The sequence below is a fragment of the Trematomus bernacchii genome, unplaced genomic scaffold (assembly GCF_902827165.1).
Source record: "Trematomus bernacchii unplaced genomic scaffold, fTreBer1.1, whole genome shotgun sequence".
NCBI classification, from domain to species: Eukaryota; Metazoa; Chordata; class Actinopteri; order Perciformes; family Nototheniidae; genus Trematomus; species Trematomus bernacchii.
The window spans coordinates 9,668,956-9,691,248 of NW_022987851.1; the positions used below are offsets into that span (position 1 = coordinate 9,668,956).

A 22,293-nucleotide genomic window follows, 5' to 3' on the forward strand; every position below is an offset into this window, starting at 1 on the left:
CTAGTTTGACACTGCTCGCCATCTATATGACTCAACCAAGTAAAATAACGGGCAATGTCTTTCTCCAAAGTCAGTGGACGGCTACATGTCTGTGAGCTCCGGTTGCCATAACGGGAACACAGAGACAGAGAGGGGACATGTGGTCCAGCAGCTGAAGGGAGGCCGTCTCTCCACTACACAGCTGATCCTCAGACGAGGCCCCGTTATGTTTGCGGCAGTTTCACTTCTGGCTGTGGGAGCAAGCGTGCACTTCCTGGTGCCTTTGCCAGAGATGCTGCATTCAGAGGCCAACTTTACTTTGGACTGGACCAATACGACATATACCCCTGATGAAACGTTCTCCACTGCACTGGTCCCAATAGAAGGATAACCATAAGATCATTAATCACTAAATCATTGTTCCCACTCAATGTCATAAAATATTATGAATTATTGGCAATGGATGAAATAATATTTTCCTTTACGCAATTAATTTATTAATGGATAATTACATATTTATGTTACATCTGCACTTGTGTTTCCAAAAGTCCAAATAAAATGTTGATTCCAAGAATACCACAACACTTTATTTATTAAATACAAATGTTTTGGCAATGTCTGTAGTTTGACTTAATTTCTTTGACAGAATGTGTTTGTGAGAGGATTCACTAATGACCGTAGCAGATGCAAAGGGTCATCTAGTAAAATAATGACTCAAGAGTTATGTATTGCTTAAGGAGATTAATTCATTACTTTCTGCCCGCCTGCACCTGTGACTGTCTTCTGCATGTCCTTCTTTGGCATCGTGCGATACAGTACAAACATCCGCATCAGACGGTGCAGCAGTGCCTTAGGGGTTACCTCGAATACTTCGAGTTCCTGAATAGAATTGACTTTGCTCACAATCATGTAACCAAGTTATTGATCAGCAGGTTAATAATGATTCCAGCAGCCAGGATGAATAGCATGACAGCCAGAACCAGGCCTCTGCGCAGAAGCAGACTTCTGAGAGACAGCTCCTCCTCCCCCGGACTCACTGCGGGCCCCCCCGCCTCGCGGTCCACCAGCTCCACGGTGTCTGTTCCTGCACTGTCCTGTGAGTCCCCTGGATCCTCTGGTTGTGGACCTGGACATACAACATATAAACATATATAAACTTTCTAACTTAGAAAAATATTTCATCTGACATTTTTGTAAATATGTGTTTTACGTTCAACTCTTCCTATTTTGCGTTAACATTTGATGCACGATTCTAGTTTTTATTGATTCCTAACTTAGTTTAATACGTTACAGCAGGGGTGTCCAAACTACGGAGCGGGGGCCAAATGCGGCCTGCGGACCATTTTGAATCGGCCCTCAGCAAATTAAAAAAGTATAATGAAATATGGCCCACAAATGAAACTTGTGCTTGTCTTATATTGTACTTCTTAAATATAAATGTAAAAATAAATTACACAGTAGTATTCATGTGTTCATAAGACCACTTTTTAAATACATTCAGTCAATTAAAGATGGAAATATTTTCTAACATCTTAGTTGATAAGAAAAAAGCCCAGTGTGTTATGTTTATGCATGGGTTTTGTTGTTGTTGTGTTATTTCCTGTTTTGCTCCTTTTACCCCTCACTACTCTGTCTCTCCTTCTCTGCAGGGCTGGTGTGTGACAGGTATTCTCCTGGCTGCAGATGAGGCACACCTGTTCCCACTCAGATAATCACCTGCTCTTTAAGAGCCTGGCCCTCACCTCACTTCTCTGCCAGAGAATTGAATGCTGTTCAACGATCCAGAGTGCCTTTCTGCAGCCTTGAGTTTTGTTTTGTTTCTTTGCAGTTTTTGAGCTACTTTTCGAGTATAGCCTGGGACGTTTCCCTCTGCTTTGTTTTTGTACCTTTCTGCAGCCAGCCAGCTCCCTGTTTTCAGTACCTGCCTTGGCCTATTATTTATTAAACACCTTGAGCTTAACTTGTGTCTGTCTCTGCTTTGGGGTCCAAGAATCCATACGTCACAGAATTCTCTGGCCAAATGGACCCCGCAGAGAATGAGAGACTCAGGGAAGTGCTTGCTGCCCAAGGTGTAATTATAGGGCATCATGACAGAGCCCTGCAGAAGGTAATGGAAGCGATTCAGGAATTAACCTCCGGTGTGACCAACCTCGGAGGCCGTATGGATCAGGTCGCAGCACATCTCTCCACGCGCCCGCTGACTGCCAATGCTCAAGCTCCAGATCCTGCTCCTCCACCTCAAGCTGATCCGGAACGACAGCCCTGCAATCCTCGTGAGCCCTTTATCCCCACTGCCGTCAGGTATTCAGGAGATTTAGGGTCTTGTAGTCAGTTCTTGCACCAATGTAGTCTTGTGCAACAACCATTCACTTATTCCACTGATAGATCTAGGGTTGCTTTTTATTATGAGCCTACTGAGTGATAAAGCAGCAGCATGGGCCCTTGCCATATCTAACAGCAACTCGCCTATCAGTCAGTCTCTGCCGTCTTTTACTGCAGAGATGCGTAAGGTTTTTGATCATCCAGTGAGGGGAAAGGAGGCTGGTAAAAGACTCCTTTCACTCCACCAGGGTTCAGGCTCTGTTGCTAATTTTGCTATAGATTTCCGCATTCTTGCAGCTGAGAGCGGTTGGGATGACATGGCCTTGCTGGGAATTTTTTGTAAGGGGCTAAATGATGATTTAAAGGATGAACTAGCTGCCAGGGATGAAACTTCCTCCTTAGAGGAGTTGATTTCTTTAGCGACACGATTAGATAACCGCCTCCGCGAGAGGCGTAGGGAGAGATCAGGAAAGCATAGCTCCACCTCCCTTACCCCTCAGTCCAAGTTTCCTAGACAGCCTGCGTTCCCTGGACCTTCTCTTCATCCTCCAGACTCCTGGCCTTCCAGTGCTTCGCCTGCTACCAAGGCCTCTCCCTTCCTCATGGAGGAGCCCATGCAGCTGGGAAGGATGACGCTTACCCAATCAGAACGTCAACGCCGTCTTCATCAGAGACTCTGCTTCTACTGTGGCCAGGCTGGTCACTTCCGCGCCGGTTGTCCTACTCAGCCAAAAGACCTGGCTCATCAGCAACAGGGGGAGTACTGATGAGCCATACCTCTATCAACTCAGCCTCCTCCAACCGCATCCCAGTCAAAGGTACTATTTCTTGGTCTCAGGCCTCTTTTCCGCTTCAGGTCTTGATAGATTCTGGTGCGGATGACAATTTCATTGACTCTGACTTTGTGATGCAGTCTAAGCTCCCCTTTGAGCCTCTTCCTGAACCTAAAGATGTGTTTGCCTTAGACGGGAGACTCCTAGCCCAAGTCACCCACCGTACTGCTCCAGTTTCCCTCAAGCTCTCTGGTAACCATCACGAGATTATCTCCCTGTACCTTATCCCCTCACCCATGTCGCCACTCGTTTTAGGTTTTCCGTGGTTAAAGCTCCATAACCCTCACATAGATTGGGCCAACTCGTCTATCGTTAACTGGAGTATATTCTGTCACTCACATTGCTTACACTCTGCTGTACCCCCCACAGTTACTAGGGCACCAGATTCCCCCAAACCCATTGATCTCACCTCTGTACCCCCTGAATATCACAACGTCAAGGAGGTTTTCAGCAAGGACCACACACTATCCTTGCCACCTCACCGGCCCTACGACTGTGCCATAGATTTGCTCCCTGGCACCCCCTTTCCATCTAGTAAACTGTACAATCTCTCCAGGCCAGAAAGGGAGGCCATGGAGAGTTACATCTCTGACTCACTCGCTGCTGGGCTCATTCGCCCCTCTTCATCTCCTATGGGCGCAGGTTTCTTTTTTGTGGACAAGAAGGATAAGACCCTACGCCCTTGCATAGACTACAGAGGTCTAAATGGGATCACAGTCAAGAACAAGTACCCCCTTCCACTCATTGACTCTGCTTTTGTCCCCCTCCATGAAGCCACAATCTTCACTAAGTTGGATCTTCGCAATGCATACCACTTGGTGAGAATAAAGGAGGGGGATGAGTGGAAGACTGCATTCAATACTCCTCTGGGACATTTTGAGTATTTGGTAATGCCTTTTGGGTTAACGAATGCACCAGGTGTTTTCCAAGCTATGATTAATGATGTCTTGCGTGACATGTTAAACAGGTTTGTTTTTGTGTACCTTGATGACATCCTGATCTTCTCTCGCACTCCTCAGGAGCATGTCCAGCATGTAAGGCTGGTACTACAGAGACTTCTTGAGAACAGACTGTATGTTAAGGTTGAGAAGTGAGAGTTTCATGCCTCTTCTGTGAGTTTCCTGGGTTTTATCGTCGACAAAGGACAATTAAGGACTGACCCCGCCAAGGTCCAAGCAGTGACCGAGTGGCCCACTCCCTCTAACAGGAAGCAGTTGCAAAGGTTTCTGGGCTTTGCCAACTTTTATAGAAGGTTTATTCGGGACTATAGTAGGGTAGCAGTACCTCTGACTAAACTAACCTCTGTCAAGTTGCCTTTTGTGTAGTCTCCTGCAGCTGAGGCAGCTTTCGTAAAACTGAAATGTATGTTTTCCACTGCTCCTGTTCTCTCTCATTCTGATCCAGGGGTCCAGTTTGTGGTGGAGGTGGATGCCTCTGATTCTGGAGTGGGGGCAGTATTATCCCAGCGTTCCCCCTCAGACCAGAAGCTCCACCCTTGTGCGTTCTTCTCTCGCCGGCTGACCCCTGCTGAGAGGAACTACGACGTTGGTAATCGGGAGTTGCTGGCAGTGGTTCTGGCCCTTCAAGAATGGAGGCACTGGCTGGAGGGAGCCACCCATCCTTTTGTAGTATGGACTGACCATAAGAATTTGTCTTACCTTCGCTCTGCACGCAGGCTCAACTCGCGCCAGGCTCGGTGGGCTCTCTTCCTGGGACGGTTCAACTTTACCTTGACCTACCGGCCTGGCTCCAGGAATGTGAAGGCCGACGCCTTGTCCCGGCAGTTCGCCCCCCCAGTGGAGGATTCATCAGATTAAACAATTTTGCCATCTTCCTGTGTCGTGGGAGCTGCTAGATGGGAGATTGAAAGGGTGGTCCAGGAGGCCCAGGAGGACCATCCAGCGGCTCAGGATTGTCCACCAGACCGGCTGTTTGTTCCCCCCGATGTTAGATCTCCAGTGCTCCTGTGGGGACACGCGTCCAAAGTAGCCTGCCATCCAGGTTTTCTTCGGACCCTGGCCCTACTTCAACAACGCTTCTGGTGGCCCACTATGTCCGCAGACACAAAGGAGTATGTCTCAGCCTGTTCCGTCTGTGCCCGCAGCAAAGCTTCACATCAGGCCCCCGCTGGTCTTCTTCGCCCCCTTCCCATTCCCCACCGGCCCTGGTCCCACATTGCGGTGGATTTTGTGACTGGTCTCCCACCATCAGACGGTAACGACACTATTCTGACCATCGTTGACCGTTTTTCTAAGGCTGTGCACTTTGTCCCCCTGCCTAAACTACCTTCTGCCCTTGAGACTGCCACTCTTCTCACCCAGCATGTTTTTAGGCTGCATGGTATCCCTCAGGATATTTTATCAGACAGGGGTCCGCAGTTTTCCTCCCAAGTATGGAGGGCTTTTTGCCAGGCATTGGGGGCGTCGTCCAGCTTGTCCTCTGGGTACCATCCCCAGACCAATGGCCAGACGGAGCGGGCAAATCAGGACCTGGGAGCGGCTCTTCGTTGTGTTGCCTCTCGAAACCCGGCCTCATGGTCTTTTCATCTACCGTGGGTTGAGTACGCCCACAACTCCTTGGTATGCTCTGCCACAGGTATGTCACCTTTTATGGCTTCTAACGGCTTCCAACCCCCCCTTTTTCCGGTTCAAGAGAGAGAGGTGGCGGTTCCTTCGGTGCAGGGGCATCTCCGGCGAGCCCGCAGAGTCTGGCGTGAAGCCCGGGCAGCTCTCACCCGCACCTCCGCCCGGAACCAGAGGCTGGCGGACCGTCACCGCCGACCAGCTCCTGATTACCAACCGGGCCAGAAGGCTTGGCTTTCCTCCCGTGACCTCCCTCTACAAACTGAGTCTCGGAAACTCACTCCCAGGTACATTGGACCTTATGAGATTGAACGTGTCATCAATCCTAGTGTGGTTAGGCTCAAGTTGCCTCTTGCCTTGAAGGTGCACCCAACTTTTCATGTGTCACTCCTCAAAAGAGTTTCCTGCAGTCCTCTTTGCCCTCCGACCGAACCCCCTCCACCCCCCCGGCTCATCGACAACCACCCGGCCTTCACTGTACGGCGGTTGCTGAACGTTCGAAGGCGGGGCCGTGGCTACCAGTACCTAGTGGATTGGGAGGGGTATGGGCCAGAGGAGCGACAATGGGTTTCTCGCTCGCTCATTTTGGACCCTGATCTCTTGAGAGACTTTTATGCCCGGTACCCGGATAAGCCTGGTAGGCCGCCAGGAGGCGTCCTTTGAGGGAGGGGTACTGTTATGTTTATGCATGGGTTTTGTTGTGTTATTTCCTGTTTTGCTCCTTTTACCCCTCACTACTCTGTCTCTCCTTCTCTGCAGGGCTGGTGTGTGACAGGGGGCGTGGCTGGTATTCTCCTGGCTGCAGATGAGGCACACCTGTTCCCACTCAGATAATCACCTGCTCTTTAAGAGCCTGGCCCTCACCTCACTTCTCTGCCAGAGAATGAAATGCTGTTCAACGATCCAGAGTGCCTTTCTGCAGCCTTGAGTTTTGTTTTGTTTCTTTGCAGTTTGAGCTACTTTTCGAGTATAGCCTGGGACGTTTCCCTCTGCTTTGTTTTTGGACCTTTCTGCAGCCAGCCAGCTCCCTGTTTTCAGTGCCTGCCTTGGCCTATTATTTATTAAACACCTTGAGCTTAACTTGTGTCTGTCTCTGCTTTGGGGTCCAAGAATCCATACGTCACACAGTGACTTATTTACATAACAAGCTTGAAATACACCCTTCCTATTTCTCCTTATTATAATCACTCTGAGGCTTCTGTTTTAAGGGATGAGCTGCCAACACTCACAAGCATCATTTACCTACATTTGATTGATTTTGCTAACTTATAACTGAACTTATAAGGCAATATAGTCTCGTGAGTGGCCCAGCCCTTCGTATATTTTTCTGTATGTGGCCCTCGGTGAAAAAAGTTTGGACACCCCTGCGTTACAGTAACTTCTATTGAGATGACAGCAGCATGTTTAATAAATGGGATTCTTCTTTTCACAGCTAATTGCTGAACATTAATGATCTATATAGGGCTGACTCTATTTAACAATTGTTAAATAATTAGTCATATATGAAGCATTGATAAATGACCTAAACTATATAAATACTATGTGTATATAGGTATATTGTTGAAGATGTCCCCTGCACCTGTCACTTTAAGCATGTTTCAACATTTTTCTCAAGCCATTTCAAGAACAGTAGACAGGGAGACTCTAGCAGTGTTTTGTGGAGTCTTACTTGTGTCTGTAGAGCTCCCAACCACTCCTGCTCTGATTTGAGCCTGCAAGAAAACAATGTATGAATGTTTATTCATAAAGACCTTTTACAATGTGAAGATTTATTAGACTCTGAATGTGAAGACTCTTAATTCCTTACCTCTGTTGTAGCTTTATTCCAGTTCATTCTTAACAAATAAGAAGATAGGAATATGACCTGCAGAAACACACCGGTAACTAGGCCTATCCATAGTCCTGAGGGAATAAAGCATTTCTCATACTTAAAAAAAGACACCGGTTTAAAAACTTTAAAATAACCAGTTAGCATCATTGTGGCAACAAAAAGCTGAAGGCTCAAAAACATGCTGTACATCTTACCAATGATTCCCAATTTGGCTGCAAACATCAGTGGCACACCAATGGGAAAACCGACACCATAAAATCCCAAAATGTTACAAATGGCTCCAATCTTCTGTTTACCTGCTCCTCTTATAATGCCTCCCAAGGAAGCCTAGCCACGCACACAGAATGAAGAGATGGTGAGACAGGAAAGAAAGCACCTGGTATTTTGCAAAGGCAATCTATAGGTTTATCATAAGATATTGTTTGCATGACATTTCCGTAATACTTACTGATAGTGCATCTAGGATCATGAATGGAGCATATATAGACAAAACATCAGTAACCCTTTGCCGGATTTGTCTGAAAGAAGTGAGACTCAAATGTTCAGTGTGTGGGAGGTAAAAATGACATGAGATTGGATTCAATCCACTGGGGAAGTTGAATATATTTTAGATACAATTTGAACCCTTATTCTAATGTAGTATTTTGCCAAATGTATGACATTTCCTTAAAATCAGTTTCCTCAAAATGTTTTTTTTCTAGAATCTGAGCCATAAATCTCTACTTCAGTAGCTGTACATACAACAAGCTTTCCAGCTTCATTTGTACTTATATTCTGAAGATTTTTAAAGAGGGGTTTCTACATATATAATGAATAGCCTGATTTAACATTTTATTCTTAAAGATGGTGAATAATGATTTTTTTAAACTGGCTTTCATAAGAAGAGATATCCAAAAATGTTCTCTGTAAAGAGACATAGTTAATATGCAGTGGTGGAAATAGTTCTCAGTTCTTTTACTTACTGTCGTCATAAAATACTCAAGTAAAAATCCTGAAATTAAGTATGGAAGTATTAGTATTAAAATGTACTTTCTGTTTTAAAGGTAAAAGTATTCAGTACACAGAATGGCTCTCTTTTACAGTGTTGTAGAATAATATTATTCTTATAAATGTCAAATCATATTAACAATGTAGTTTGGCAAAGTGGAGCCAATTTTAGACACCTTTTTAAAAAATTAAAAATACACATGTATCATGTGTTTTCATTTGTGCAAAGTAGCTAGGAGAGTTTAATACATCTAGTAATGTAGTGTAAAAAGTACAATATTTGCCTCTGAAATGTAGTAGATTAAAAGCATAAGGAGCATTACATGCAAATACTCAAGCAAAGTACAATTTAAAGTATGATAACATAAAAATAACTATTTTAAACCTTTCAATTCAGTTGTGGTGTCACAGTCACAATGATAATGAGCAAAACATTTACTTCAAGTTAATATTTAAAGGAATATCTAGGCAAAGTTCACTGTAATAGTGAAAGGTCATTTAGGAGACCGATTATCTCCCTCAGACAAAAGTTTACTTTGTGTTTGTTAACACAACAGCCCCTGTGTTATTTTTTAAACAAAAGTAAAGAATATGGTTGTGGTTGCAAAGGTTTTTTTTTTTTTACTCACTCATCATCTGAAAAGACATATGACATCTGGCCCTTCAGGCTGCCAAGGAGAATTGACCAACATATAGACATGGACCCTGTGTTAAAGAGTAACAGACCTTATTTTCCACAGGTTTCATCATTTTAAAGAAAGTTTATTTTCTGTAAATATACTGAGAATCTTGTGACAATAATTAGCTCTGCTAGCCATTTGAAAACGTTTTGGCTCAAGGCATGCTATTCCAGGTCAAAGACAACCTTGTAGTATTTCTTTAGTGAAATAACAGTTCTAAATATAAATTATTCTAGAATTATCTTGACTTAAAATACATTTGTATAAGATATTATAAACCACATTTTGAAGAGCATACTGACCTGCACAGAATATTGTCAGTTTAGCAGACAGCTTAGCCTGCTCTGTGTCTCCGCCTCCCAGCGCTTGTCCAACTCTTACATTGCCAGCTATACTGAAACCCAAAGGGAACTAATAACACAAATACTACGTTAAAATGCTGTGACACTGCGTGTAGAAATTGGTCATTCATTTGACACCATAACCGTTTATGCAGATTCAGTCATTTTTAGAGGACAGATTACCATAAATGCAATATTTGCCAGTTGGTACACAATTGATTGAGCCCCAAGCTCCACCTCACTTATTAGACCTGTTAATGACAAACAGCCGTTAGATTTCTTACTAACTTTAGTTCACACAAATGCTTTAAACCACAAAGTGGCCTGTAGCATTACCTGCCAAAAGGCTTCCAATCTCATACGACCACCACTCAACACACATCATGACCATGCTGGGGATGGCCAAGTACATGTATGAGCCCCAGTCCTGCAGGCACTCTTTGGTCCAGCCTGTTTGGAAGAATAACAAATAAATAAATAATTCATTCTCTCAATCATTTCATCTTTGAGTCGGTCTGATCAACTACGATATAAATTATCTTAACTTCCGATAAAAAATGTAAAAGCAAATAAATAATTAGGAAAAAACAGCAATGCACAGTAAAAGGTTCCTTTGCAGTATGCATAAAGGCTGAAATATTAAATAAAACAGAGAGAAGTCTGAATGCACTTTATATTGCTTTGTAGAACAAAATATGGGGAAATTGATACTTTTCTTCATAAATTAAAGAACGTAACCACACTATCCTTCACTTTATTGACGTTCTTTTATTTTTACAATATATCAATAACTGTCACAAGATGTTTCTGAAACAACATATTGCACATACAGCCTTGAATCTGTCTCTTAATATAGTAGGTCGTGTTATGTTGTCTTGGAGGACTTCTAACATAATTCGATTTTTGCTTTCCATATATTGTAAGTCAAATAAGAAATGCAATAATCATTATTATTTCCAAACTATGTTTAATCTAAACACTTTGTTTCTTCAGAGCTACAATCCTACCGCTTTGAGATTTCTTCAACCCTGGAATGATTCATTAGCACCTGCTAATGATATGCTGGGCCTATTATATGTCCTGATCGGTTTATTTTCTGTTTTATTTTTGAGTAGTCAGTCTGTCAGTTTCCTGTTTTACTTTGAAAGGTGTTCCCCTCCTCTCTCATGTCTGTATTTGCTTCCTGTCTCTGGCTGCGTTTCACTTCTCTTATTTTTCATTTCCTCGCTCCTCGGTCTCGGTCTCACCGGAAGTTGATTTGTCTGTGCCATCTTGAGTAGCGTCCCAATGGCCTTCTTTTTGCCGGAGGACCGAGGATCGAGGAGCGAGGAGCGATAATGGAGGAGCTATAATCGAGGAACCACCAGACCATCCTTCGATGAAATCCTCAGACACTCGCCCCGCCCCCTTACTGTGTATCGCTCACTGATTGGACGATGCAGTGCATGCAATGATCTGATGCTTCTTGACATGAGAGCAGAGTTTCCCAGCGGAGTGAAGAAAACACATGAACCTCACGGGACTCACTCCTCAGTTCATACTGTGTTTTGTTTCAATGAATGCATCATTCAGTTACAAATAAGTGATATATCTGAACAACAAGGTGGACAAAAATCATTTCATTCATTTATTGGAAACATTTTCGTGATCGCTTTTTTCGTTTTACATTTTCATTTATTGTCATTTCCATTCAGTCAGTCATTAAGTGCTATTTAACATGTTAATTTGCTACATATCCACACAAACAAACAAAGTGTGCAATCCAATGAATGTTAATCTAACTGGGTTTTGATAGATAACATATCTCTTTTTCTTCTCTCAATTCTTTTATTTATATTGTGCACTCTAATCAATATTAATCAAACTAATATTCGTTTATACATTTTAAGAATGGCGTTTATCTTTTTTGAGAATTAGTTCTTATTTGATTTGATTTATTTGGGTCTACAACAGATGATACAAATGTTTGTGTCAGTAAATGTGTACTAACAGAGGCGGGGGTGTTTGTGAAAATAACGGGGACAGAGCTGCTGTCAGACGATCAGCTGTGCGGCGTCATCACAAACGGACGTCGCTTCACGTGGCTCTCCGGAGGAAAGGACGTCCCATTGCTCTTAAAACTCATTTCCCTGCTTCTCGTGGTTTCCTTGCGTCTCTCCATGCTTCCCTGGTGGGAGGGACTGGTCGCAGGGAAACGACGCAAGTGAGGGACGCAAGGAATCCATTTAACCGAAGTGAAACGCAGCCTCTGTGTTTTCCCTCCTGTTTGATTGTCTGATTGTGATCACCTTTTGCCCCTGAGTTTCACTTGCCCTCTCCAGCTGTGTCTTGTCTTGTGTATTTAGTCTTGCTTTCCCTTGTGTTCCTTGTCAGTTCGTCGTCGTTTTTCGTGTGGTTTGGTTCTGATGTCATTTTCTGGATTTCCCTGGTCTGCCCTCCCGTGTCTCCTGAGTGTTCCCGTTTAGTTCTTTCTTTCTTTGTTTCTTTTCTTTTTGTTCCACCTCGCCTGCTCCTGCCATTTTTTTGTAAGTACAGCTTTCATTTTAATAAACGTAGCTTTTTGTTCCTGTCCTTACAGTATATCTGCCTCCCTTGTTTGTTCTGCATTTAGGTCCGCACTCTTGCCAAACCCTGTCAGTCTATGTGTTACTCACCTCCCCAGGTGGGCTTATGAAGACCTTTCCAAATGATATAAGCAAACAGAGTTGTAGCCATGCAGTATTGGGATATGGCGTTGGCAGCAGCAGAACCACTGTAAAGAGTATTTAATTGCAAAATATTGGTTTTGTGGGGGAAAAAAGCAATAATGGCGTTACTAAACAAGTCAATAGGCAATACTCACGCTATTCCCAGATGTAATACAAAGATGAAGATATACTGGATGACAGCATTGAGAATGTTGACTATAAGGCCTGTGATTACCGGCGGCCATATGATGCTCTGAGAGAAGAGCCACATATAATATAAATGACATATATTCTTGTTAGACATTGGCAAAGTGAGAACACAAAGATTACTACAGGAGATTGTTAAGGGTTTTCCTACACTGAGTCATCATCCCATCACAGAAGTATGATTAACAAATGATACCTTGTACCTGATAAAGAGCATTTGTAACTTTTAAATGTAAAGGGACCATTCTATAGCGTTGTTGAGTCCTTGAGATGCAGAATGTACAGGTTTTGAACTCAGCACCTGGACAGGAAAGATGTGAATTTGATTTACCAAAGTTAATAATTGCAAAACAAAACCTTGGTCCAAATCTAAATTTTATACACATTCATATGCCCTGACCTCATTTTCATCATCATTCGGACGCTGACCTCTAATATCAACTTGCAACCTGGTGCAACTCTGTATTACTGCAATAGAAGTCAGACGAATAGCATTTCAGCTAATATCCTTTTTGGATACATTTTGGCTTTATGACTTCTCTTTCATGTAATCAACCTGTCCTGTTCTTAATTCATCTCATCAGATAGTTATCTAATGGACTTACCTGGTTTTGCAGATAACTTGTTTGTAATGCATACATGAATGTAGCCTACAACAAAGAAGGAAATCTCTCAATTATATATTTGGACACACACACACACACACACATATATATATATATATATATATATATATATATATATTAGGGTGGTCATTCGTGAGAGGTACATTTTCGAATTCATTTATTTTAAGCTCCAACCACCGGAATTTGTTATCATAGTCAAGAAAACTCTCCTGGTGAATTGTATTCAAATTCCAACAGCAATTACCCTTCCCTCATCAACCTTGAAGTTTAGTAGCTGTGTGGCAGCCCAGCAGGAGCACTAAGTCGGACTATGTATTTGAGGTAGAAAGACATTTTGCTTAAGATTTTTGTTATAGTTTAATACATTTAATTGTGTAATGAGGTAACCATTTATACAACTCCATTGCACTGATTTGTCTACTCCATTGCACTGATTTGTCTACTCCATTGCACTGATTTGTCCACTCATTGCACTGATTTGTCCACTCCATTCACTGTTTTGTCTTGTCTGCACTTGTGAAAAAATTATTTACACTGTCGCACTTTTAATGCCACACTAAGTTCCTATTTGTATTCATTGCAAAGATGGCATTCAAGGGTATCTGAATCTGAATAAAGCACTGTATGTTGTTGTGTGTTATAAGCTAACATTTTGGGAATAAATGGCACTTGTTTTCAAGGATTGATTTTATTAATTTTCATTTTTTATTTTCATTCTCATTTTAATCCTTATAAGCTATATTTATTCCCAGATAAAAAGCGTCTCTCGGGGATCCTCAGGGTGAAACTTCAAGGTCGATGAGGGAGGGGTAAATGTTGTCAGATTGAGGAAGAAATTCACCAGGAGAGTTTTCTCGACTAATAGAATGAATTCTGGGGTTTGGAGCTTAGACTTTCCGACTTTCAATTTTAAGGACCACCCTTATATATTTATATATATATATATATATATATATATATATATATATATATATATATATATATATATATATATATATATATATATATATATATATATATATATATATATATATATATATATATATATATATATATATATATCTATCTATATATATATATATATATATATATATATATATAATTTTTTTATTTTTGAATGCAGATAGGATAGGTTTATACTAAGAGGTTAGAAATACTCACAGGAAGAGCTGGCAAAAAGATCTTCACATACAACTGGGACACCCTAGAAAAAAATCTTACTTCAATATCAACATTAAATATACTTTGAAATATACAGTGGAGGAAATAAGTATTTGATCGCTTGCTGATTTTGTAAGTTTACCCACTTACAAATAAATGAACAGTCTATAATTGTAATGGTAGGTTTATTTTACTAATGAGAGAGAATATCAAAAAGAAAATCCAGAAATTTACATTATATAAAAGATGCAAATGTATTAGTATTTAACTGTGGGAAGTAAGTATTTGATCCCCTTGCAACAAACAAGAATTCTGGCTCCCACAGACCGGTTACATAAGTCCTGTTCCTTTAAAAATGTGCTAATATCAAATTGTTGTATAAAAGACACCTGTCCACAGAATCAATCAATCAGATTCCAACCTCTCCACCATGGGCAAGACTAAAGAGCTGTCTAAGGACCTCAGGGACAAGATTGACCCTGAGGTCTGCACCCTCTGATGACTGCACAAGGCTGGAATGGGCTACAAGACCTTCAGAAAGCAGCTTGGTGAGAAGGAGACAACTGTTTGTGCGATTATTCGGAAATGGAAGAAAGACAACATGAGCATCAATCGCCCTCGGTCTGGGGCTCCACACAATATATCGCCCCATGGGGTATCAATGATCATGAGAAAGGTGAGGGATCAGCCAAGAACTACACAGGAGGAACTTGTTAATGATCTCAAGGCAGCTGGGACCACAGTCACCAAGAAAACTATTGGTAACACACTACACCATAATAGATAAAATCCTGCAGCGCCTGCAAGGCGGAAGAGAGATGCTGACTATAACCTCCAGAACACCACCCCCACTGTCAAGCATGGAGGTGGAAACATGCGTACAGAGAGGAGGTCGAAAACCTGACATCTTGGTGCCAGGAGAACAACCTCCATCTCAACATCAGCAAAACAAAGGAGCTGATTGTGGACTACAGGAAGCAGCAGGGAGAGGGACACGCCCCCATCGCCATCAATGGGACTACGGTGGAGAGAGTCAAAAGCTTCAGGTTCCTTGGGGTCCACATCACTGAGGACCTGACATGGTCTCTTCACACCACCACCATCACCAAGAAAGCTCGACAGCGGCTCTTCTTCCTCCGCAGGTTGAGGAGGTTCAAAATGGATTCCAGGATACTCTGCAACTTCTACAGGTGCACGATAGAGAGTATCCTCACTGGCAGCATGACGGCCTGGTACGGCAGCTGCACCGACCTCGATCGTAAGGCTTTACAGAGGGTGGTGAAAACTGCACAGCACATCACCAGGACGGAGCTGCCATCCATGGAGGACCTTTACTCCCAGCGGCTCAGGAAGAAATCACTACGGATTATCAAAGACCCCCATCACCCCAGCCACAAACTGTTCTTTCTGTTGCCGTCTGGCAGACGTTACCGCAGCATCCTGGCAAGGACAAGAAGATTCGGAGACAGTTTCTTCCCGCGGGCAGTGAGACTGTTAAAAAATTGAACTGTTGAAACAACTTCAAACATTCAACTGCTACTCAGTAGTATGTATCTAATACCTAATATATATATATATATCATTCCAATAACTTGTATATAGACTCATACTGCACTATTCCACATCATAACTTTATTTCATTTTTATAACTATTATTATTTTTGTATTGCTCATGCTCTTATTGTTATTATGTTATGTTATTATGTTGCATTGTTGGAGAAGCCTGTGACATAAGATTTTCAACTGCATAATTACTCTGTAGCTATGTCAGATTGACAATAAAGAACCTTGAACCTTGATTATGCTTTGGGGAGGTTTCTCTGATAAGGGGACAGGACGACTTCACTGCATCGAGGAGAGGATGTACGGGCCCGTGTACCGGGAAAATATTGGCTGATAGCCTCTTTCCGTCAGCCAGGACACTGAAAATGGGTCATGAATGGGTCTTCCAGTAGGACAATAAACCTGAACATACGGCCAAGGCTAACACAGGAGTGGCTAAAGAAGAAGCACATTTAGGTGATGGAGGGGCCTAGCCAGTCTCCGGACCTTAATCCCATAGAAAATCTGTGGAGGGAGCTGAAGCTTCGAGAGGATCTTCAGAGAGGAGTGGACCAAAATCCTTCCTGAGATGTGCACAAACCTGGAGACCAACTACAAGAAGCGTCTGACCTCTGTGCTGCCCAACAAGGGTTTCTACACCAAGTACTAAGACATGTTTTGCATGGGGATCAAATACTTATTTCTCACAGTTAAAGGTGGGGTAGGTAATTTTGGAGAAACCAGCTCGAGTGCGCTAGAATTTGAAAATACACAACTGGAAAAAATCTGCCACTTCCTTACAGAGCCCCTCCTCCAACACACACGAACGCGCACATGACCAATGAGGGCACGAGATAAGTTTGTGCACAGATGGAAGGCTGACAGGCAGGTAGGCCATCCAGTTATTTTAGCCGGGCCGGCTAAAATGATTGGTCGTGCTTTTTACAGTACTACGGCTTCCACAGATGACATTTTGTTATGGATTTTTTGTCAAAGCACTTAAGATATTCATTGCTATCGGGATATTAAGAGCATTCCATGGAATATAACAAAAAGTGTATCTCGAGCCGGTTTCTCAAACTTACCTACCCCAACTTTAAATGCAAATCAATTTTTATCTTTTATATAATGTCAATTTCTGGATTTTCTTTTTTATATTCTCTCTCTCATTAGTAAAATAAAACTATAAAATGATAGACTGTTAATGTCTTTGTAAGTGGGCAAACTAACAAAATCTGCAGGGGATCAAAAACGTATTTCCTCCACTGTATACTCTTTTCTTACAATACATAAATAAATAAAGAACAAGAAGAATAAAACAACAAACTAAAGCAGTTCACAGCTTACCTGGCTACCTCTGGCTCTTGTTTGACAGCCAAAAGAATTGCCTCTGTGTTGATGAGAATTGCCCAACATGGGAAACAAGCCAGTAACAAAATGAGGATTGCCCTCTGAAGAATGACCCCAATCCTCAGAAGGTTTTGGCTCCCATAGGTCTAAAAACAGAAAGATTTTTATTTTTCAGTCGATACTTATCACACCTGATGAAAAATATTATATGTCAGGCTAAAGCTCATACCTGAGAAATCAAAGTATCACATGCTGAAGCCAAACCGCTTCCAACAGATATACCTATAACATTAATAACCTGAGGATTTAACCAAAACATTAGTGGATGATTTCTGTTTTATTTATTGGTTCACCTTTCACTGGAAGAACATTACTGTGCTGTACTTACTGATGTAGCCAAAGACACCCCTGCCAGCTCCACCGTACCCAGATGGCCACAGAAAATAGCACTTACAAAACTCAATGTATAAGCCATAAGATGGGACAAGACCTGTTGAGAAAAATAAAAATGAATCAAAAGTAACTAAGACAACAAACACATACTCAGTGTAGTAGTTTACACTGTTGGGGAGTATTTCAGCTACCTTCAACTTTGAGTAAGTTAAATTACCTATTTGCCTGCAAACTATTTTGGGCCTTTTTAAAGACATTTTTTATTACATTTTACCATCGAGCCTATTATTTAGTCCACGGGTCTTCAACAGGTGGACTGTGACTATAGGGCATCCTCAGAGTTAGCTACTGTAAAGAAGCAAACTCTTTTTAAATCGTATTCCCTGTGTTGTGGTACGTGTGAGCAGTGTTATATGTGGTGTTTGCTGGTATCCTCAAAAGATGTCAGACTTGCTGTTAAAGACATCACATTTCCATTTCGTATAGTGAAACTTTACGACTTGGGACTACTTTCAGTTTGTATGTGTGCATTTGTAATATATTGACAGATTGAATTTCCCTTTGTGGCATTAATAAAGTATTTGTTCTTCTGTCTACTTCTTAACTGTCAGTTAGTGCTGCCGGCTCAAAGTGTGCTATAGGCCCTCCATCTGAAGCTGTGTCACTCGTGTGCCTTGGGCTGCATCTACACACAAGTAACATTGAAGGCTTGGTGCAGTGTTAATTTCGTCAACGAAAACTATGACGAAAAATGTTCGTCAACGACCTTTTTTACATGACTAAGACGAGACGATGACGAGCTAAAAATAGATTCTTGATAACGAAAACTATGACGAAATGTATATTTAGTTTTCGTTGACGAGACGAGACGGGACTAAGGTGTTAATGGTGGACTATCGGACATTCAAAATGCAGCATATTTTCCCCCAAGTGTCCACCTTGTCTGTCAAAATGCATCTTACGTTTCTAACTTGCAATATCATTATTTCCGCTCTCTTCACTCCAGAAGAGCGATCTCCCTCTCTCTCTGTGTGTGCGGGGGCGGGGCCTAACAGACACGCTGCAGCGGACACAGAGATCTGCCGGGGACGGAGCGTTCAGAGAGTATAGAGACACTCTACAAGACTCGATGTGGAAAAAGCTTGTTTGCCATTAGTGTTATGGCGTAAGCGCGTTGAGTAGAGTAGTCTGTCCAAACAGCCGGCCAAAAGGCGTCATATTAAATTGGAGAAATGCACAATTTTCGACTTCTTTAACTAGTAGCTCTGTTGCGCCAATTACGAGTAACGTTATCACATCAGGTGCGCAGAGGTGGGAGAAGTACTCAGATCTTGTAGTTAAGTAAAAATACCATAGTGTATGAATACTCTGTTACAGTAAAAGTCCTGCATTCAAAATGTTCCTCAAGTAAAAGTATAAAAGTAGCGACAGTAAAAGTAGTCATTGTGCAGATTGGTCCATTTCAGAATAATATATTTGATATGTTTTATAATGATTGATCATTAAAGTGTTCTCTAAGCTGGTAAAGGTGCAGCTAGTTTGAATGACTTTGTAAACTGCAGGGTAGCTTGTGAATTTACTCCAGGTGGAAATAAAGTCTGATTTAAGACTTGTTTATATTTCACATCATTCATCCACATCTGTGAAGTAACTAAAGGTATTAAATACATGTAGTGGAGTAAAATTACATAATTTACCTCTGAAATGTAGTGGAGTAGAAGTACTAAGTAGCAAAACATTTAAATGTAAAGTACAAGTACCTCAACATTTTACTCAAGTACAGTACAATATAATAACATAATTATACATATTTTATTTATTTATTTCACATGTAAATAAAGCAATGTTAATTCGGTTAACAATTTGTTTAGTTTTTCCCTTTAAAAAATAACAAAAAGTAAATACAAGAATACCGTTAAAGTACCGGATCGATAAGCAGTTTTGATAAGAGTAGCCTAGTAGTACCGTTAAAAACCTTAGCGATACCCATCCCTATATATTACACAAGTAAAGTGTTAAGAGAATGAAATGTTGCTTTACGAATTTCAACACTTGATGCTGTCACCTTGATTACAATGTCAGAAACCTGTATTTGCCTAACTGAATTAGTTTAAAGAGAGAAAAGATGTTGACTAAAATGTAATTTTTCATCGACTAAAAGTTGACTAAAAAGTTTTGAGTTTTCGTCGACTAAAACTAGACTAAAACTACGAAGGATAGGAATGACTAAAATGTGACTAAAACTAATAACCATTTTCGTCTAAAGACTAAGACTAAGACTAAATCAAAAACAGCTGCCAAAATTAACACTGGGGTGTTACAGTTTTAGTATACATTCAATTTGTCCATCAAATAGGTAGCATTTTTTGCTGTAGTAAGGCTTTTTTGTGTTACCTTTTATTATACTTTATATAATATATGTACATTGTCAATTTGAACATTATTTAAGAAAGCAGTTTGACCTACTGTAGTTAACCACACAGTATAATAATAATAAGATATGAGCCTATTTGTTCAATGTTAACATGGCCTGTCTACACAACACACATTTAATTAATAATAGTCAAATTAAACTAATGTTACTTTTGATTGTTTTATTTAGATCATCATGGATATTGACAGTACATCTATATGCAGGCTACTCACCACTGGTCCGGCCAGCGTGCACAACTTTTTTATTTCTGTCTTGAAACCAACAGGGGCCAACATGCGGATCCGCTTTAATACAAAGCAGTCCCTCCATGAAGACAGAGGGGATCTCTGAGTGTTGCTCTCCATGATTCAGTATTGCTAGCTCCGTCTATACTCAGTGTGATGCTGTCAGGGCCCCTCGGCTCAGTCAAAGAGAGTGTGTCAGTGTGTGTACTGTATTATGAACACTGCAATAAACAATCACGTGAAAGTCAGTTAGTCACTTCCTGGCGGTGAAAAGGTCACATTTCAATGGGATATGCCGCCTCACCGATATCCCCATGACAGCAAATATATTAGGTTTCAGTTCAGGGGAGGGACTTCGCCACAAGAATGAAGAAAAGCGGACCGGAAGGTAAAGAACATATTTTCAAAATAAAAGACACGAGGATTATAATGGCAATGCTGTAAAAATTCAATCTGGGAAAATGTAAATCTAACAGAGAACGGTGAAATCAAGCTACTGACTAAATACATCCATCCATGCTCAAACTTTAGAAATGCTATTGCTTTATTTATGCTTTAATAAAAAATAAAACAGTAGCCAATATCAATATTTAATTTTCAGAGCCTGAAATTCAGCTTCAGTTATTACTATAGTTTAAATACTTTGAGCAGGTTGTAGCATGACTTGACTTCGTTGGACGCAAATATAATGACACTAAATTTAAATAGCGTGTCTGCAAAACTAATTAGGAGTAATATTATTTTATTTTTCTTACATTATTTTCGAAACAGGAGACCTAAATTATATCTTACATTTTTACATTTTAACTTGAAATGATACCATAGTAGAGCTACTTGTATAACATTGCATATATCAACTCTGATAGACAATTGATCCCACAGAGCGATGGAAACTAGATTATTTGGCATTAAATATACTCAATAAACCAGAGACGTTGATGTTGGTGCTGTTATGTACCAACAGATGGAGCCATTTCCCAACAACACAGTCAATCTGACCATACCGTAGTTCTTCAAGTTCAAGTGTCTCAGTGCTTTCCAAAGTCTTTATAAACATATCACATCACAGATAAAATAAATTATTCATCACCAAACCTCTTAACTGAATAGATATAATCCTGTGCAGAAAGCCACAGTAATCCTGGACTGAAAGGCCACTCCTAATGTCTGTATTCAAGAGCTCTGTGTCATTGTCTTCTTGGCGAGACGTTGACTTATTCAATCATGTAATAGGCCTATTTCCAAATCGCCTTTTTCTTTTAAATTATTATTATTGAATTTTTTTTTTCTCTTGTCAAACTACTTAGTCCTAATACGTCATTTTAGCTCTACATGTTGTTGAAGACTTGTTAGATTCGGCGTTACAAATAACTTAACTTTTGTTAATGATTTACAGGGTAACTAATGAGTCACTGGCCTTATTAGACTCATTTAGAATAAGGTCGATTAAATAACTCCTAAATTAATACCTGAAAGTTAGTAAAATTAACAAATGTGAGTACAAAATATATATTTTTTTCTATTAAAGGATGCTACATTTTTCAGAAATCATGACAATCATACCCTTAAATTAAGATATAACGGGTTATTAGATAAGTTAATTGAGTTTGTGCCTCCCTAAATTGTTATATTAGAGGTCTGACAAAAGTTATTGTTGTGGGTGGCCTCAAAAAGTATCCAATGGATTTTATTCTCTTTGCCATTAAAACCCCAATTATCAAATTCCAGGACGGTTTGATTAATTATAAGGATAATTAAAGGCATATTAATGTCACTATAGAGTAAGCATCTTACAAAAAATGTATCTAATTCAAATATTTAAAAGAAAATGTAATGATGTGTTTTTTTTAAATGTCCTAACAGGACATGTACGAGTCAGTATGTTCATACACAATCTTAATGACCGAGTAAGGTTAAAAATACACCCTGACATCAAGTGCAGCCATGATTGTCATTTATTCTGGCTAGGAGATTGAAAACAATCTTAAAAATATATTTCACAATAAGCTTTAAGAGGAAAATGGCTCTGTTTGTTTGTTACATCAAATAATTCCAACAGCAGGTGATCCTTTACTGTGGTTCGGAATTATGGGATAAAGACACACGCTCTATGG

The 22,293-nt window shown here is 40.8% G+C and overlaps 1 protein-coding gene across 2 annotated transcripts; it reads right to left on the reverse strand.

The window, feature by feature from the left end:
* Positions 1-488: 488 nt before the first annotated feature.
* Positions 489-20,368, reverse strand: LOC117469009 (multidrug and toxin extrusion protein 1-like). Of its 2 annotated transcripts, none has more exons than XM_034113403.1 (17): positions 20,168-20,368; positions 17,517-17,618; positions 17,358-17,426; positions 17,126-17,274; positions 14,237-14,279; positions 13,055-13,099; positions 12,398-12,495; positions 12,210-12,307; positions 9,892-10,005; positions 9,739-9,806; positions 9,517-9,625; positions 9,164-9,239; positions 7,996-8,065; positions 7,742-7,874; positions 7,524-7,618; positions 7,386-7,428; positions 489-1,105 (listed from the first exon to the last, which is right to left on the reverse strand). In XM_034113403.1, the coding sequence occupies exons 1-17, from the start codon at positions 20,297-20,299 to the stop codon at positions 885-887; spliced, it is 1,665 nt and encodes a 554-aa protein (XP_033969294.1). In that variant the 5' UTR covers positions 20,300-20,368; the 3' UTR covers positions 489-884. The 2 variants fall into 2 exon arrangements, with proteins under 2 accessions (XP_033969294.1, XP_033969295.1); XM_034113404.1 differs by lacking the exon at positions 20,168-20,368 and adding an exon at positions 12,653-12,750 and having other exon boundaries at positions 17,517-17,573.
* Between the last annotated feature and the right edge of the window lie 1,925 nt (positions 20,369-22,293).

What these genes read in the sequence shown, in the direction of transcription:
- LOC117469009 (XM_034113403.1), bottom strand. Translation starts at nt 20,299, where the DNA reads ATGGAGAGCAACACTCAGAGATCCCCTCTGTCTTCATGGAGGGACTGC. An exon ending in TCTTTTTGCCAGCTCTTCCT is followed by an intron (nt 13,100 to 14,236) that starts GTGAGTATTTCT and finishes TCTTTGTTGTAG; the next exon opens with GCTACATTCATGTATGCATT. An exon ending in AGCCAAATTGGGAATCATTG is followed by an intron (nt 7,619 to 7,741) that starts GTAAGATGTACA and finishes TTATTCCCTCAG; the next exon opens with GACTATGGATAGGCCTAGTT.